Below are 20,026 nucleotides of genomic sequence, written 5' to 3' on the forward strand. Positions count from 1 at the left end.
GAAGCATTTTTTGAAGGTTCGAGCCGCAATTTGGATTACCAAACGGTCTCCAAACATGACGTGCTTATAGTCGAATCGAGCGGCTCGACGAGACAAATCCAACAAGCCCAATATCGCCGAATTCCGACATCATTAAGGCCTTCAAATGACTTACGAATAGTCCACAATCAATGGATTCAGTATCGGCCGTCCATCCAACCACTCCCCATTTACCTTTGATCTTTCACCTATTTATGGGCTATGCCACTCCATAAACCTATAAATAGATCCCTCATTTCTCTTGAAAGGGGATCCAATCAAGAAGAGAAGAAGAGAAGAAAATAAGAGAAGGAAGAAGCTCCTCCTCGACCACCGCCGGAGTTTCGCCGTGCCACTGCCGGAATTTTGCCGGACCACCGCCAGAGCTTCGCTGGACCACCACCTGAGGCCTTCACCTTCGCCGGACCACCACCTGAGGCACTCGCCTTAGCCGGACTAACACCTGAGGCCCTCGCCTTCGCCGGTCCACCACCTGAGGCCTAGAGTTCTGCCATACCATTACCTGAAGTCCGAAGTTCTGCCGGTCCATCACCTGACACCCGGACTTCTGTCGTACAATTATTACTTGTAATCTGATCGCCCTTAAAGGCTAGTCAGCCCGTTGTAACCAACTCAAGTTCTAGTGGAATCATTTTCAACTGGATCAGGCCCCGTGATTTTTCCCTTTTTTCAGGGCTTTCCACAAAAATATTGTGTTTTCTGTGTGTGAGCTGGATATCCGTGCAACGCTAAGACGTATTATTCTAACTCTATTGTCGCGTATATTCTAGCCCACAACAATTATATATATATGAGGCAGTAGAAGAAACAACAAAGAAAAATACAATAAATGGCAATATTTTTTTTCTAAAGAGAGAATATCATACATTTGTCATTGTGATAATTTGATTTAGTACATGATAATGAATATGGAATACAACCCTTAGGTGCTAAATAATACCCATTTTTAAAGAGACAAGGCTTGATTTCATCATTTGAGGCTTTATGTAAATTGCTTTTCATAACTAGCTTTTGTATCATTAAGGGTTTGGATAATGCTATTAATTTAGTGTTAATCATTAAAAAGAGAACAATAAGAAAAAAAAATGCTTGCACGGCATCGCCACTTTGTTCGCACCAAGTCCTCTTATGCATATCCTATCCATTATCATGAAGCCTCACCACACATGCACTCACTTTCATGATCTTCGTGTTATGTGAAATAACATGTCATGCACTCACCCTGTCTCTCTTTTTAAATGAAGCTTGCATGCAAGCTCAGTAGCTCGACTTCCTTGTGCAAGCACATGCCATAATATCTGTGAACGCCTCATTTTCTTGTTATTTTTGGGTGGACATGCCACTTTTCTCCAGCACCCAAAGCCTGCAACACTTGTCTTCCTTTGATCTCCTCTCGATCTCACACAAACCTTTTTTACTGTCTCTCCCTCACAATGACCAATCGCTCTCACTCTCCATCACATCTTTTTTTCTCTTCTTCAAATGGTTTACCTTTGACCCTTGTGATCCCTGAGCTTAACTCATAACCCCTCTCTTATGCCTTTCTTCATATATTTATTTCTTTCTCATTGTGGCATCTAAACTTCACCTCGTTATAAATTGAGCATCTCAAATCTTCAATATAGTGATACCTCTAATGTATTTATAAGATATAAACATCAAAATTTGTGCAAGTGTGTCAGGTATATAATCCTTAAAATATCGCTCTTGAATCCTAATAGTACAGGTCACATCACACTTCATTATGATATTTGCCAGGGTGCATCTTTCCTACAACATAGGTCATATCGTGCTTTGTTATGGCATATGTCTAGGCAAACATCATAGCTTTCTTAACATGAGAAAATTAACAAAAACTAAGAGGAGATGTTGTCTATTTGCAAACCAGATAATATCTTTCACTTGAACCTTAATGATGCAAGTCACAATGTAGCCCACTATGTGTCATGTGCATCTTGTAGCAATTTCTATGGCATAAGTTCCATTGTAAGTTTTTATTGTCATGCCAACCACATCGTGGATGTCGCTTATAAGTTTCCACCGCTACACTAAGAAAAACATGCATTGATTTACGTTGGTCTCTACAAACAACACACAAATTGGATTTTCAGAGTTTTTTTTTCTTGGTGACCTATATATAAGGGTTTGCGCTGGTCTCTCTTTGTTCTATATTAAAATTTAAAGATGATGTTTTTTAAAATTAATATTTTATTCAATTGTACAATTCTCTCACCAAATTTTCATTCCTCACATACGTAGGATTTATTCCTCATTTTGATGCAAGGTGAATTTTTCTTCATTTCTCTACATAAGGGGGACAAGCAATATCGGTGTCCTAAAACATTTACGCCATTCCAATTATGTTTCCCAAACGGATAGTTCGAGCGATTTTGCGCAATGTCGCGCTCATAGTTTGTCAGTTTCAAATTAGTTTGCTCCAAATCGACAACAAGGGATCTTTTCTATTAATTTTGACATTCTTAAAGCAATTGTATAGTCCATTTTGTCAAATGTGCAATGTTTGGATAATTTGTTTGATGTTGTGTTCATCGTTTCCACTTTTATTTTTCGTTAGCAAGGGGACGCATAAGCCTATCAAGGTGTATGCCTCAACTAAAAATAATAATAAAAAAATAAAACTCATAAAGTTAAAAATAATTCATAAATATGTCATAAATCATCCATATATTATTTTGTTTATCATCATAAACTACAAAATCACATAATAAGAAAAATGAAAACAAATATCAATATGAAATGCCAAAGTGAAATTATTACTAGAGAATGTGTTTTTTAAATCATATTCAAATTTTACTCGAACCAAAATCAACATGGTTCAAACATGTTTGAGTTTTGTTTGAAACATGATCAAACATGATTTGAACAACCATGCTTGAACCATATTCGAACATGTTAAAATATGATTCCAGCGATGTTCTAGCAAATGCAAGTTATTTTTTTCAGTAGGCAGCTGACTTGACGAGGGATGTTGCAAAGTTAAGATCTTCTGTTGGAAGCAAATGCAAGTTCGTTTCAATTAATTATTCACTAATATGAGAAAAGGTTCCCATATAACATGATCTTTGGACGTTTTTTCTATGCTTATATAAAGACAATTTTTCATCAAATAATATGCTTCAAGATTTACATGTTTTATATTTTTGTATGATATATTTCACTTTATTTCTGTCTCTAGCAATTTAAACTATTCGCATTTTAAACTAGGTTGAACATTATCCCGTTTTGATCTTTGCGGTTGATAGTCCTCTTGCACTAGCGGAATGGTTCTGCAACATCTTCATAAAAAGCCAGTTTTTAACCTCATGAAATTAAATATGTTCCATCAAAACTTATACAGAACCTGCCAATTTTCCGCCTTTTTTTATAGAAAATTTCCACTAACTGTAGCTGCACCAAACAAAGCCTGCATAAAAATTCTAAAACAAGACAGCTAACTTATCATGGCATTTTATAGTGATCGGGTAGCAGTTGGGCGTGCTCTTGACCTTCCTGTATATTTTGGAGACGCTGGGAGCCGAGAGGTTAGTCAAAATTTTCTGATACCAGGTCTAATAAAATGCCATGAATGTAGGAATCAATATTTGATCAGACCGAATTCTCAATGTTATTGTAATTAGGTCCTACACAAAGTTGGGGCTGCAAGAGCTTGTGCTGCTGCAATAACTTTGGATACACCTGGCGCTAACTATAGAACCGTGTGGGCCCTTAGCAAATATTTTCCCAATGTGAAGACATTTGTTCGAGCCCATGATGTTGATCATGGCATTAATCTCGAGAAGGCAGGAGCAACTGCTGTAAGTCACAACCTGAGTTCTACTAAATTCAAGATCAAATCTAAGATTATCATCTGTTTTCTGACAACCCGTGTAAATTTTGGGAAATTATTTTGTGCGGAGTCCGAAGGTAGAGCATCGTATGCACTGTGTATTTGTTGCATATACACTGTGTATGTACTGCATATACACTACATATTTACTGAGTCTATGTAGATATGAGCAAATAAGCAGCAAATCAACAATACTTACTAAATACTTGCGTATCTACAAATACACAACACATACGTAGTATATATGCAGCACATACGCAACATAAGAACGATGCTCTACCTTCGGACTCCGCACAGAATAATTTCCCGTAATTTTGAGTCAAAGATGAATGAGAAGTTTACTAGAGTTATTTATGATATTGCTGACAAAATTTAAATACCTGGAATGTAAGGTTGTCCCAGAGACCTTGGAACCAAGTCTCCAGCTTGCAGCGGCTGTTCTTGCTCAGGTAAAGTAGTAGTAGAAAATTGCTGTAATCGAATTTCCTTTGGTTCTTCCTATCACTCGTTGTCCCTTTTTGCCATACAGGCCAAGCTGCCAACGTCCGAGATTGCAACAGCTATTAATGAATTCAGAACCCGTCACCTCTCCGAGCTCACTGAGGTATGTCAGAATACGTTTCATGCCTCCTCAAGAGCTTCTCATTTAGCATAGTTATCTGCATTTCCTCCTGTGCTGCTGATATGCCTATTAAATATTCAATTCAAAAAGAAATTGTGAGGATATCCTTATCAGAATTTGATCAAAATGATTTTAAAATTTTTAACTTTAGCTTAAGATGAGTGTAATATAAAAATTCATTATACACATTGTACTCCAAATAAATTCAAAAATTTTGAAATTCAACCTGGTTAAGATATCCTGAACTAATTTACATTTTCCATGTGCTACATCTTGAACTACTTTGTTGAACATTCTCTGCTTTATGCGGCAATTAATTAATGAGTCTTCTTCTGCAGTTATGTGAGGCAAGAGGAGGGTCCTTGGGCTATGGATTCTCAAGAGTAATGTCCAAGACGAAATCTCTGAATTCTTCCGATTCTGATGATGATGAATTTGTTGAAGGTACATTGGCTATATGATCACACTCGTAAACCAGGTTATAAGAAAAAAGTGTTTTTGAGAAACATTTTTACCAGAATTTTGAAAATTGTACAGCTAATTGAAAAGGATTTGTATAGTGAAATGAACTGCTCACATGCAAACTTAATGTCCTCTTTAGGTTGCTTTTCTTATGTCAAATCACAGCACAACGTACCTTTCAAATAGAGAAAGGGAGGCTTTGCAGCCCTTCCAAATAAAATTAGGTCTTGAGGATGACCTCTTCCAGGCTTGCTTTATTGATGTTAACCACATGATTTATTTGGGCTTTTTGCTCTATTGAAGGAGAGATTATTTTGTGCGGACATCAGATACAGCTTATCGTTTAGAGGCGAATCAGGTACAGCCACATCATCCAGTACCAAGCTGCGATACCAAGTAGGAGGTTACGTTACGTATTTTTATTGGGCTCTGGATGGCGTTTGATGTCCGCATAGAATAATTCATCCTTTTGAAGAGAAATTTTTATGCCAAGGTATTATTGCAATGTTATATTCATCCCTAGAGTTAAGTCTGCTTGAAATAGACCATTAACAAATTTGAGTTAAACTTATCAAGTCACTAGCTCAAGCTCAAATTTACCTACTCAATTTGAAATCATAAATTTATTATTATTATTATTAGCCCATTTTGTCACCAGTTTCACCAATTCGTTGGCTTGTTAGAGACCTCTTGATCCATTCTCCAGTAAACTCTAGCATTGACTTCCACAGGCTCAACAAAGCCAATGTCTTATACAATGAATGAATTTGCAGGGCAATTTGCTAGCCTCTAGATCCGTTTTAATGCCTCATGCAACATACTCTAGTTGCAATTTACTCTCACTATATGCCCTCTATAACAAGCTGCAGACATCAGTAGTGATCATCTTTTCCAGTGATCCTTCGTTGATCCTTTTCCAATGAACTCCCCTAAATTCCTTTTGAGTTGGCCTCAACTTGATCTCAATTCGACTCATTTACAATCTTATAAAGGAAAAAAATATTCAATGTGAATACATAGGTGAATTAGATCATGTATATCATTATGTACCGCAACTATGTAACACTATATACTGAATGACATGATGCATTTTAATTCATTTTCGAACAGTCCAGTGCCAGCACAAAAAAATAATTTCGCTTGCAAAGATTATGAAAATCAAAACTAACCTCTTAAACTCAGATGCTTAGCTCATGTATTATTACTCACGGTGCTTGGTTTAGTTCAGCAAAAGGATACGAACCTTCAAAATTACGATGTTTATCCCTATATATATGATATACGTCATTTTTAGTAATATCATAAAACTTCATAAAATTTGAACATATTCCTTTCAGCTGTAGGCATTCAGAATGACAGAAAATAAGGCGTCCTGTACACTCAAGACTAAGCATGAATAGCCAACACAATAATATATTGAAACAAAGTTGAATTTTTTTATTGTAACACTGTAAATTACATGCAAAAATATTCATTTTTTAAGTGATTAACGGACAAATCTATTCTAACAAAAATCCTAGAAATCATTTGTTCAAAACTCCTGTTTTCTTCAGCTTGCCTAGTCTTGAAGGAGGGATACAGTGCTGCTATAAATTATAATACAGAGCAAAAGGTAATCATATTAAAGATATCCTGAAAATAAAAGGCTGCACAAAGCTAAAATCTACAAAAAAATAAAACAAAACTATGGGTTGTAACTGAGCCAAACCAGTCCTTAAGCTGGCAGTCAAACAAGTCCAGTTTGATGAGCTTGAGCCAAGCATGGCTTAGGCTTAGGCTTATTGGCTTATTATCCTTCTTTATCAAAAAATTTAACATATAAAATAATCAAGCATATTAGAATTCAATTGTTTATTTACAAAGATAAAAAGAAAAATCTTCCTCTCTTCTCTTCCTCTCTTCTAATCTACTCAATTCTTTATCCGATCTCTCATGATTTCCATGATTCCAAGGTTGGATCTTCTCTTTCAAAAGACGAGCAGACAGATGTATTAGGGGCTGTTTGGCAACAGGATTTATGCCCGATTTGAGCAGGATTTACGCTAAATCCTGCCAAACAGGATTTATGACGCTATTGGAAGCTACGGCGGAATAAATTCTCCGTCTCGTCATTTGTGCGGTAAACCCTGGATTTGCTAAATCCTGCAGTTCGACAGATTTCAGGGAGCATAAGAGGGGGAGAGCGGACAACGGAACCTGGCTTCCAACGTCAAGTTACAAATAACCGTCTTAAATCCGATTACATTGTCGAACAACTCTAGAGGATTTACCAGGATTTAATGTTTACGTTACCACATTTTCAGGATTTACTAAATCCGGATTTGCAGGATTTAGTAAATCCTATTCAAGTTAAATCCTACTTGTTGCCAAACAGCCCCTTAACTAAATTTAGACATAAGGTAGGGAAATAAACAACCTGATATTATGAGCATTGCAAGCAGCATGGAAAAAAGAGATTTTTGTGTTTCACTTCCTAATGTTAATGCCAGGAATGCCCTTTAATCCCATCTTCAATGCTGTTTTTCTGAAGAGAGCAGGGGGCCTATCCAGGCCAATTGATTGACAAAACCTGTTTGCTAGTTCAGCAAGTGTAGTTTTATCTCTGCCAATATCAGCAATAGAGTTGTAATACCCAAGCCATGCATGATAGGCTGCTTCTTTGATGCTCAGATCAATTTTTTCAATTGATTGTTCAACCTGCAGAATACATGTTAAGCATCAAAAATAAAATTAGAGGCTCGGGGTTAAACAAGAGTTCACGTTATGGTCTTCTCAAATACTGTTATTCTAATTCAGAAGTACAGCGATATTTGTTGGCTGTAATATGGTTCTCTCTCTCTCGAAACTTGGGAGGGGGAGAGGTGAGGCAATATGCCAAGGGGGTAGGATGTGGGGCACGGCAAGAGAGGACGCACAAGGACGCAAAGGAGGCTGCTCAAACAAGGGAGATTATTCTGTGCGAAGACCGGAAGCAGAATGCCGTCCGGAGACCAACCAGAATGAGTCACGTCAATAGTACTGAGCAAGAGGTGACGTGGCGCATTCTACTTGGTCTCCAGGCGTTCGGCATTCACACAGAATAATTAATCCAAACAAGGAGTCAAGAGCAAGGTGCTGATGAGGAAACACTGCGAGGGCAAGAAATGAGAGCTTGTGATAAGGCAAAGGTGAGAGAGTAAGGGATGCACAACAATTGAAGTCGCATGAACACTGATATGGACACTACAGCAAAAACTTATCAATTGAAGTGCATTTTACTTGCGAGTTATAAAACTATATTTGTAGCAAAAGATTAATAAATATATTTTATCAAAACTAAATATGTGCAAATAAGATCAAGCTACATTATCAAGCCTTATTTGATAGAATAATAGTATTATTGTAACTAAATAATATGGTGGATGGACAATACTAGGAATGAAAAACATTAGCAACACAAAAGAGAAAAAATACAAACAATAAAATGTACAAGCTAATTATTGATACCAACAAGAAATTAAACAATCTCTATTTCAAACTGCATTTCAGTTTTCATTAAGAAAAAGTGATATTTAAAAGTCCACTATAAGAAAGAAAAAAAAAGATAAATATCAACGGAGATGAAAAATGAAGCAATAAAAATGAAAGCATGAATGCATGATCTTAACAAGAGAAATTGCGGCAGAAAATTCAAAGTTAAGCATAAAAAGTTCAAAAAAAAAAAAAGCAACAGACTAAAGCTTCATTTGGGACGGCTTCCTTATTGCTTCTTAAAATAGCTTTCTAGTATAAAAATTTTAATTTTTTTATTAGAAAGCTACTTTAAGAAGCAGTAAGAAAGCCATCTCAAATGACGCCTAAAAGAACGTATTGGAAGCCATTTGGCTCTCAAAAGCGAAGCTGCACTAATAAAATGCGCAAGTGCAAGCTTATATATATAAGCATGATAGGAGAACTGAAATGCATGAGGGAAATTTAACTTGAATAAATTGCCCGGAACATAAATGATTATAAACTTATTTTGCACCTTCTGTTTTATATCTGAACCTAGCTCCGTTAGCTCGCTCCTTTCAATGGGGAGATCTTTTATCTCATTCATGAAATATTCCTCCCATGGCGCAAGCAACAAGATGCCCTTTCCATCCTTACCCTCACGGCCTGTTCTTCCAAGGCGATGTATGTACTGTTCACGATCTGAAGGAATTCCAACCTGAGGACCATGAAGGTTTTTAGTTACTTGGAGAAGCCATGCAAGTTGAACTATAATAAAACAGTATAATCACATGTCTCACATGTTTCAAAAAATAATTTCAGCCACTAGATTATTTAGCATAGCAAGTCCTTTTATAACCACAGATTTTACACAAAAGAAAGCCAGCTAACATCTAAATCAATGGAGAAACAAGAAAAATATAAAGTTCTATGTTCAATTTTCATCCGGGTGGGCTCTAGTCAGGTGCGCATTAACTGTTAAAAATGTAAGAAAAAAAAACGTAAATAAATCACAATCTTTCAGTCTAGTTAACCTTTCAGAAATGTGAACTGTTTCTAATTTAGAAAATTCCAGTTTCTCATTTTCAAGAATGTAAACCATGTCCTTGTTTATGTGTAATTATTTCTAATTTAATGGGAGAGCTTATGAAGGATACAACCCCCTAAATTAAATGGCACAAAACATAATATCAATTTTGAGAAATAAAAAATATACAAAATTACATATATTTAAAAAGCAAAGAAAACCAAAATTCAAAACCACCTTACTCGAGTAAATTATGACTATAAGACAATTTCAAAGAAGGTCGAACATGTGTAAGAGCCAATTTAATCGGTCCAGCCGAAATGTCTTCCATTTAAGCAGGCAGGGGAATAAATGTGAACAGTACCAGCCGACGAAAGTCCTTGCACGAAAAACTTGGCTTTGATTGGTTCGGTGGAGTCAAAGAAAGAGGAGATGAAGAAGAATGAGCGCGCTTTCAGTTTCATGACTTATATCGAAGAAGATGGATAAGTTTGTGTGAAACGATAGAAGAAGAGGGAGACGTGCGACCATGCATTACAGATCGACCATGCAATCTTATTTGACAAATAGGAGGGCACGAAACCTGTTCGCTGGAATCAAAGAGGAAGAAGAAGGGTTCGATTGTTCAGATCATGTTCGGCGTGGATGAAGGAGAAGAAGAGTTCATACATCGACTATGTTTCTCATGCGACTTCTTAACTGGCTCCAACTGTAAGAAGTGGGTTGTTAGAAAACTTCAATCGGTGAAAAAAGATAGAAGTCCAATTCTGTTCGGTGGGGTCAGAAATAGAGGAAAAGAAAAATTACTGCAATTTGTTTTTTTAGAGTTGGAGATCTCTCCTGTTTGGTGTAGAATGGAAGAAATTATGATTTTAATTTGATTTAATTAAGTTATGCAATTGTATTCGACAGAAAAGAAGAAGACGGATCAGACTATGAGATCTCATTTGATGAAGAGGAAGAACAATTGAAAGTAATAAAGAAAATTCATTCCATTCTTTTCTGATAGAATAGACTATAAAACATAATCAGAATTGTTTACTAATTAATTCATCTTCAACGTTATCTTCGAATATGTTCAATACTTTCAATGTTGTCTTTGACGATATTCGACACTTCTGGCATTGTTTTTGACATCTTTGGTGTTATGTATTTAGACAATTAAAAAACTGAACAAGGCAGGTGAGGCAAGAGCAGGGCAGTTAAGGCAAGCAAGTCTGCTCTTGAAAATTAACAAAAGAGTTAAATTTATTATTATTAATTAATTAAACAATTTAATGTAAATAAAATTTTGAATTATCTAAATAAATTGACTTAATCATGTACATGATATTTAGGTTGTGAATTAAGGAATAACCGTCTAAGATTTTTTAAAAAAATTGAAGTGGGAGGATTGACTTTTAAGAAGGAAGTGAGATAAGTGATTACACTTTTATTTATAACAATTAAATTTCTCTTTATGATTTACTGCATTTACAAACAGGACATCTTGATCTATAGTAGATAATATTTATAATATTAATTTACATTAAAAGGGGGAATCAAATGCCTTTTAATGGTGTGTAATACACTTTAGATGTGAAATAATTCTATTGAAATTCATATATGTATAAATGTAAATGAAAGGAATAAAATATGTTGATGAAACTAATGTAATAAAAGAAAAAGGTATATGCATTTAAATGCAGATGTTCACCCTCTTAAAGTACTAGATGACAAAGCAATGTACTCGTGCACGTAAAATAAAAAATATATTGAAAACGAAAGTAAAAATGAAAATATTTGTCTTATTTAGTATAAACTTCGACGATGTTCCTAAAATAAATGATATATTAAAAGTTATGATTTGGCAAATGCCGCAATATCAAACAATCAAAGAATATTTCATGAAAAAAAAATTATGTTATTAGTGTTCATATTTGAAATTTCTCTTAAATAAAAGACTTAATGGTTAATCAGGATAACTCATATATATGCATATTGTTTTTTTATTTATTGTTATATTATAAAAGTATAATTAATCGCTGATTTGATGATGAAAACTCAACCCATTAAATTAAATATTTTAAATAAATGGCTGATAGAAAATATTTTGTGTACACACAAATATGATCGAATGGAAATAGTTTTGAACTGAATTATATATGTTAAACTTGTGATGGATAATTTAGTGGCTCTTTCTAAAGTTTTTGGATGTTATTTTATTTGATCATTTTAATTATTATTGAAATAAATTAATTTACCGTACAGTTATGGTTCCGGCCGGGTATTTCAAGTACTCAAGTTGGGTGGTGACACCATGAACCCATGTCACATCAAATGCCACCAAATCAGACAAATCATTGAGCCTTCTAACCTATGTGGAACAAGACACGCATAAGTGCATAACTCATTATTGTTCATGCTCTTATGACTCAAAACCAAACTGGACATATACGGCATCCATGAAGTCCCAATCCATCATATTTCTCAATCTCCCAGCCACCGTCAATTATTCCATTTTGTTAAACCATTGAATATCAATGGAAATAAACAATGGTCACTAAATAACCTTTTAGGATTTAGGTAATACCTATGTTTAAAAAAGTTAGATACCTTGGCTCTATCATAAAGAAAAATTAGGATATTAAGGATGCAATAACTTGGAATTATTTAAGAGAAAGCCATAAGGACCGATATTTTGGAAAGATGAATCAATTTATGCCATTAAACAAGTTAGAAAGTTACTTGGATCACAAGAGTAACATCAGGATAGTTCATTCCACGAGATGAAACATCTGATGTTACAAGAGTCAGGCATTTAGATTCCCGAAATTCATCAGAAATGCGTGTTCGATATAGTTGAGGCTTTCGGGAATGCATCTCCCTAACATTCATCTTCAAATCTCGGAGCAGCACATACATGAATGCTGTTACCATAGCAGTTGTGCAAAAGACAATCACCTAAAAGCACAGAAGACATAACATCACGGGAACTTACATGCCTTACAACTTCCTTTGCTGTTATTTAGAAAATAAATTGTTTTACCTTGTAATCAGGCACTTTCATTATGTGCTCATTCAATAGTTGATAAACCAGATGAAAATGCAGTTCATGTGGTGCAACAAGGTATGACTGCACAACCTGCAATTTAACAAACCAGCTCAAAAATTAACGTAAAATAATGCAAGGTTTGTTAAAAAAAAAAATTTCGATGAAATAAATGAAGTTAAATGAGAACTGAAATGCTTTAATCAAATAAGCATACGGACCCATAACAAATTGGTATATAGGAAGTGACATGAAATATTCTAGGCAATCAACGATTTATGTAATGCGCACCCCAGAGTTTTAAAGAAGGCTGCAGAAATAAGTGTAAAATATTATAAATGCCTTACCAATATGCATCAACACAGCTTTTTATGGATATTCTAGATGAGATTTTTTACATTACTTCATATTATATATTTGAAAATCTGGACAGTTTACCCAAAAAAATAAAATCTGGACAGCAGCATGTGAAACGCTTGTTAGTGTACTGATATCAAGGTTCTGAAAACGGAAGGAGGCATTGAGCTGGAAGAAAGAATCAACCATGATGATGTAAAAAATATTAAACAAGGTTTACATATAACAACACAAAATTTTTATATATTTACATGTCTAGCACCTAAAGCTTAATATTTACCTATATAACACTCCAATCTCACATCACAACCAAAAAATCATAATTAAACACAAATTTTCATCCATATGCTTTAATGTGATTTATACACCACAGTGATATACAAGTAAATATAAGGATTAAGTGTGGTATGTAGGTAAAATTCCCCCACATTTAAATTATCTAATTATTACTTAAACATCATAACATAATGCAAATATTTGATAAAAAAAATAAAATGAATTAATTTATGAAATATCAAACATACATATAAATATCTAATATGATTTAAATTAAAACACCTATCTTTAAATGAGTAATCTTTTATTTGGTAATATGAAATTCCGATAATGCATAAATATGCTTTTAAGAATAGAGATATATCATATCAACTAAAAAGATATAAGGGAAATTTACATACACACCACTTTATTTCATGATATTTACATATCTACCACCCAAAATATTAATATTACATGTCTACCACCCATATACAACTTTAATATAAAATATATCACTCCTATAATTCATTTCTATCATTCATACCATCCTATAAACTTTAATATTTCATTCTATGAACCCAAATTTGTTCTATGAGCGGTAGGCATGTACTATTAATGTTTTAGATGTTAGATATGTAAATAGCATGAAATGAAGTGTTATGTATGTAAATCCCTCAAGATATAAACCAAAATAAGTTAAAATAATATAGTCCTTGATACCCAATTGCATTTTTTTATTTTTTTTTTATACCCAATTGCATAAATATATAGCAAGTTATTTTAGACATTATTTTAAAAATTATTTTTATTTAGCAAATTTAGGTTTCATATTATTTACAACAAGATTAATTTTCAACCATCTCATAAAAAAAAACTGATGCATCAAACATTGAAATGAACTAAGCATTATAACCAAACTGCAAAGGGCTCACCGATTCAACGGTTCAACATCTGAATCAATACAGTTTTTCTGATTCTTCTGTAAAACGGTAATAGCATTGGGCTAAACTGATTCAGAACCACATCATGGTTGGATAGATCAAATGGACTGATTCGGCCCAGTTTTTAGACTAAAGAACAAAATCACTTAACCTAACATTTGTAGCATTTGCATTGCTCATGTTATCATATTTATAAGTATTTAAATAGAATTGTTTGTTTTTTAGTTATATATTGGTGATAGGAGGCAATTTTAGAATTGCAGCATTAAGCTATACCACTTTGAAAATCACCGATAACTCGCAAAAAAAGAAAATATTCAACAGGATCAATTAAGCCGTCATTCCATACAACCCAGCAATCAAACAGAATAATGTGCAGGAACTAATATGTTTTAAATGTTTTCCACCCTATCAAAGTACAAAGTATGGAAGTTATATGCTAAAGAACGTTCATCCTTTGGAAACCTGAATCCCTAAGTCAGATATAATATCCACAGTTAATTTCTACGCTACCATCCATAAATTTAGAAACTAGACTTTACCATAAGTTCTATGCAAAACAATAACGTTTTGCCTTATAGAAGTTGTATTTATGATGAGTGAGAAAAGGACAAAGAACACCGGATACCGTGAGGAAGATCACTTCCGTAACTTCACAAAGGACATTACATGGATCATCTAAATGAGCAACTTAACAAATGAGTGAAACAATTTTATAAGCGCAATGTCTATCATTATAGCCTCAAAATATGTGCATGAAGTTCAATACAAATCTGCATGAATTTCAACGAAGAAGTAAAAAAATAAAAAATTGGTGAAGTCAGGCAGTCCGAGTAGACTTGAATCCGCAAAAAAGTCATTAAAAGCATAGCAACCTTTGCATGACTAAAGAAAGGGTGAAGGTCCAATGTAATATTATTAAAAAAAGCTTTTTAGCTTACACGTGACTCCAAAAACTCAGTACCCAATAATAAGATAGTATCAGGTTCAGAAGGTCTAATTTCTATATCATTTATCATCTTTGAGCACGAAGTTATATTGAACATAATGCATATGTAAATGAGAATTTGACTTTTAATAGAACACAATGGAGAAAAAGGATTCATGTAGCCGACCCCACATAGTGGGATAAAGGCTTGATGTTGTTGTTGTTGTATTAAAGACAAATTTTGAAAATGGCTGGCTTTTATAAACACATTGTGTTTGCGATGAACTTATCAAAAACTATCATATGTATTTCAAAGGTGATTAAACAATCCATAGAAGGCATGGATTTAGAACTAAAACCTTGTCATGAGTTTCAATATGTCCCAGACCGACAGTATCAACAAAGATGTGATCCCGTTTCAAGAGAAGTTGAGAAATGCGACGCACCTAAAATTCAAATAAGTAATGAACTTCAAGAGATTTTTTTCCCAAGAAAATAAAAGATTTGAAAATTAAACATTTATTACTTCTTTAGGAATTGTGGCTGAAAACAACATTGTTTGCCTCTGACGTGGGATGCAATCAACAATTTTTTCTATATCTTTCCGAAATCCCAAGTCCAGTAAGTGATCAGCTTCATCAAGTATGAGCGTTTTTAAACCCATAAGACGAACAGAGAATCCAGATTTGTTCTCAATATGATCCAATAACCTACCAGGAGTTGCGACTAAAATCTGCAAATATGCTTCATCAGAATATAATGATGCAAATTAACTCCATTTCGAGATATCAAGAATCCTATATTGATTCGTAGCAAGACATTGAAGAATATTAGAGATGAAGTTGGCTAGTTGCAGTCAAGAATAATCTTGATAATTGATTATATAAAATCAAGCAAAGGAATATAAAGCAAGTTATGTGAATAGAAATGAGAAAAACCTGGCAAGGATTCTCCTCAAGGCGCTTCTGGTCAAGCTTGAATCTTGTACCACCAATAAGTGTTTGGACACCAACTCCATCATGGTATCTTAACAGAACATTTGCTTCAGCAGCAAGCTGAATTGCAAGCTCTCTTGTTGGGGAAATAATGAGAACAAGTATTGGAGGCACACGGTTTGTTGAGTTGGTGTTTGAAGCTCTCACAACTGCTTCAATTGCAGGAAGCTGTTTATCAATATAATGAATTTTAAAGAACTCATGAAAGGAATACTAAACTTAATCCATTATAAAGCATGGATAAAGTACCAGAAAAGCTGCACTCTTTCCTGTGCCTGTTTTTGCTTTAACTAAAACATCCTTGCCTGTTTAAATGTAAACTTAGTTTCAGATAAACAACCAAACCATCAACATAACCCTAAATAGAGCTAGTTGAGTAATACCCATATATATTCCTCAACAAAAACATTGAAGTTCAAGTCTAGATTATGGTAGAAGTATTTTAAATACAATCTGTACGCTTCAAATTATTAGCCACATTTGCAAGAGAAGAAGCATCATCAAGACGTAAATTAAGGCCATCAAATATAAAGTAAGCTTCATGCAAGCAATGATAAGGAACTTGAATAATCAATAACATGTATCCCAAAATCAATTAGCTCAAAAAAAAATAACTAAAGATCTATGCAAGCTATATCATTGCATACTTCATGAAAATTGGGGAAATTAGAACTTGACAGAGTTCTATTTAGTTTGAGTTTGAATTTTAGTATGCTGGTAAAATGACTGAATGTGCGTGGTTGATCAATTTGCGTGCCAAAGTCAACAAAGCTAATAACCATTTTGAAATGTCACCAAACACCAAAAGCATTCATGATGTCATATGCTTGCAAGAGATACTAATAATATTTATATAGCCATCATACTTTTATAAGACTAATAATAAATGGAGCTTCATCTGTGCCTGCTTTGATGATTTAGAAATGATTTATGATAATCCATAGCAAACAAGACCACAGAAATTAGATTCACAAAAAAAAATGAGGTAACATGAACAACGAATAAGACAAGGCAAACGTGATATTTCAAAGTTTGGCTTTTTTATAATGGATCAGCCAAGCATGAAGTGCAAGAGATAACCAAACAGAAATAAACTTAATAGTTGAAAATAAGCAGGACTTAATAACTGGAAATGACCATTGCAAGGATAATGAAACAATAACATCTATTTTTGGGTATAATAGTAGGCCATGTGTATTAAATGCATGCACATGTTAAACATTTTAAAGAAGATAAGACGATCAATTTCCTAATAAAATCAGAAAAAATAAAAATAAAAAGGAAAACTATTAATTTCACAACAAAAAGTAAGGATGAGCTGAGCAGAAGAATAAAAGTTTCTAATGTGATTAAAAAATAATAATCTTAACATATCTACAGAAACCAAAGAGTTCAGAAATTTCAGATCCTTTTCAGTGGGATAAAGTAAAAAAAAGTCATTTTTAAATGTCTAAAAAATTGAAATTGGAATGGAAGAAAACAATGTTGAAGTTACTAGCTTAAACCATGACAATTTCGTAGCGTCAGACAGAGAAATGGGAAATTCTGTGCGTCTACTGGGCTTGCTTTCACAGTTTGGGAAGGAGCAATGATCTAACCTATGTCTTTCATAGTCTTTCCAAATTTCCAGGAGGATTTTCATCATATGATTGCATTCCATACCAAGAATGGTCAAGCATGGGTTTTCAAAATTCAAATTTTTGCTAAAAAGGATGGTTTAAAGTGGAGTCAAGTAAAAAAATTTGCAACCAACCCTATCCACAAGCTATGGCCGACCAAGTCAAGGAGCAATGCAAGGGATTTGTTTGAATCTCTTGCATTTATTTAGGATTTCTAAAATTTAGGAGTTAATTCCTCCTTTATGGTTATTTTGAATTTGATTTCATGTTTCTAGAAAGTACTCAATTTTTCTCAAAAAAGGGAACAATTATATGACTTGCAAATTCTCTGGATTTTACATACTTTCCCAAAATTTAGGAGTTAGTTGGCACTTTCAAAAAATTTCTAGTTTTAAAATTGCTTTGAATTTGATAGCATGTTTCTGGATAATTCCAGCTTTTCTAGTGAACAATTAGCTCGATTGTTATAGAGTTTTGAATTCCATGAAATAGAAATTCAATTTCTCAAATAAAACCACCGTGCTGACTCTCCCTTTTCCCATTATATATGATGAAGCCTGACATATAACTATCTTTATTACTGTTAGAAATAAGCAAGGGAGAGTACTATCTTGCATGTGTTACCTCCCCATGGCTTCACGACCATGGGAAACACACTTGTAGAGAAATTTAGTCTAAACACCAACGAACCAAAGAACCAACTAAGTCAAAATTGTCTCGCAGACTCACAAATCTTTATACGAGGTGGCAAGAACATATGTCAATAAGAGATATGAGGTTTAACACAAATCAAAATTTTGTAGCTAAACACTAACAATTAATTGTAGCCAGGATAAAAAAGAGCGGGTAGGGAAAAAAAGAACTTAACCGCAAAAGTTAAATGTTACATCTTTTAGTGTCAATATTACTAGGAATTATGATAATTTAAAAAAAAGATGTAGTTGAGTCATTTAGATAAGTTTACAATCTAAAACATATACTGTAGCATACCTTCAAGGCATTCTAGAAGTGCTGCTTCTTGCACAACAGTCAAGTTAACATATCCAGCCAAATTAAGGGCCTTGATTGTCAGGGGAGAAATGTTGTACTCATCAAACCTGAAGTGCAGGAAGTGAAATCAGTCATAAAGCATAAGAGAAAAATAACATTTAGCATGCACATAGAAAAAAAAACAGAAGCAGCATATGCGAGCAACAAAAAGAAAGATTGAACATTAGTGTGAATATTAAATTTTCCGCAAATCCCATCTTTTGAAATAGATGGCTCATTTAAAGACCATGCAGCCCAATACTAATTCATCATTCTCTTCTTTTGTTATTCTTCATACTTTGAAGCATGTATTTATGAATGAATAACACATGTGTAAAACCTTCCAATCATGAAGGCGTCCTTAAAATACTTGACGAAGCTAAATATTTAGAGCTCAGTAAGTGTTATTTTATTTGAGAATTTTGACCTCTCACTGCAAATTTCTTGAATATTAAATAAGCAAAAATCCACTAAACTCATCATCGCAGCATATGCAAATATGCCTGAGCAAAAGAAAATGCTTAAGGAAGCCATTTTAAAACCCAAGGCAAAATATCTTCACCTCATAAATTGTTAATTTAATGGTATCCACACAAATGCCTCGCGAAAAGTGATGTGAGAAGTTGTTAAAAGTTGAGAAGTCAATGGTAGTAACAATAGAGTTCAGTGCGACTCAAAAGTAACAAAGCAAAGCATTTCAACCAAGCTAAAAAATTTAGAGATATAAAGGAGAAAGAAATTATTTAAAATAACTACAATAAAACAAGAGAGTTCAAAAGTCTATAGTCAACTTTATAAAGGTTGAAGATAATGGATTGTCAACATCCAGGAAAATTAGAAATGTTATTTTGAGAATTAAATAAATGTATTTTTAAGAAAAAAAATACAAGAGTAAATAATGAGAACCATGAAGTATAATATAATGTTTTAAATTAGTGAAGTAGAGTGTGCTTAAAAAAAGATGAAAAAAAGGTAAATTTAAGGTTCATATGAGATAACAATTAAGATTTGGAGAGTTATAGGGTTAAAACGCTCTTTTGATATTTTTAATGAAATCCTAACGACTAGGAAATGGCACTTTGATGGAGAAAATATTATGGTACCCATTTCTAAAAAAAAAACAAAAGATAAGTTCATGATTTCATAATTTTTCTGATCATTTGTTGGAAAGGGTAACAAATATAATACTAGAAAAAATTCATGTTAGCATCACCGTCATTAGACCTATCCAAATATTTGAGATTGAACTTAAGAATTCTATCATTCTATTAATTCCTACTAAATGTGATGAGGGCATCAGATTTCGACGTGTACCATTGCCAGAGACGCCGATCGACGGCCTTGATTCAGAGCCTTTACTTTTGATGCTTTAGTTTATTCATGACTTTTATTTCATGTTT

The 20,026-nt window shown here is 33.7% G+C and overlaps 2 protein-coding genes across 5 annotated transcripts in view; one reads left to right on the forward strand and one right to left on the reverse strand.

The window, feature by feature from the left end:
* The window catches only part of LOC110099838 (K(+) efflux antiporter 2, chloroplastic), a 65,994-nt gene extending 60,767 nt beyond the window's left edge, over window positions 1-5,227 (forward strand). For all 4 annotated transcript variants that reach the window (XM_020827129.2, XM_020827131.2, XM_020827130.2 and 1 more), the window contains exons 17-21: window positions 3,515-3,581; window positions 3,678-3,854; window positions 4,279-4,335; window positions 4,416-4,490; window positions 4,847-5,227. In XM_020827129.2, coding sequence (XP_020682788.1) covers window positions 3,515-3,581; window positions 3,678-3,854; window positions 4,279-4,335; window positions 4,416-4,490; window positions 4,847-4,969 — 499 coding nt within the window. In that variant the 3' untranslated portion in view covers window positions 4,970-5,227. The remainder of the gene's footprint in view (window positions 1-3,514; window positions 3,582-3,677; window positions 3,855-4,278; window positions 4,336-4,415; window positions 4,491-4,846) is intronic.
* A 1,430-nt stretch (window positions 5,228-6,657) lies between these two features.
* Window positions 6,658-20,026, reverse strand: part of LOC110099826 (probable DEAD-box ATP-dependent RNA helicase 48) — a 32,657-nt gene continuing 19,288 nt past the window's right edge. The window contains exons 2-10 of the mRNA XM_020827119.2: window positions 18,588-18,694; window positions 16,228-16,283; window positions 15,922-16,146; window positions 15,510-15,716; window positions 15,343-15,429; window positions 12,497-12,592; window positions 12,196-12,411; window positions 8,977-9,159; window positions 6,658-7,667 (exon numbers count right to left, since the gene is read on the reverse strand). Coding sequence (XP_020682778.1) covers window positions 7,437-7,667; window positions 8,977-9,159; window positions 12,196-12,411; window positions 12,497-12,592; window positions 15,343-15,429; window positions 15,510-15,716; window positions 15,922-16,146; window positions 16,228-16,283; window positions 18,588-18,694 — 1,408 coding nt within the window. The 3' untranslated portion in view covers window positions 6,658-7,436. The remainder of the gene's footprint in view (window positions 7,668-8,976; window positions 9,160-12,195; window positions 12,412-12,496; window positions 12,593-15,342; window positions 15,430-15,509; window positions 15,717-15,921; window positions 16,147-16,227; window positions 16,284-18,587; window positions 18,695-20,026) is intronic.

Source organism: Dendrobium catenatum, unplaced genomic scaffold, assembly GCF_001605985.2.
Source record: "Dendrobium catenatum unplaced genomic scaffold, ASM160598v2 fragScaff_scaffold_1608, whole genome shotgun sequence".
Lineage (NCBI taxonomy): Eukaryota > Viridiplantae > Streptophyta > Magnoliopsida > Asparagales > Orchidaceae > Dendrobium > Dendrobium catenatum.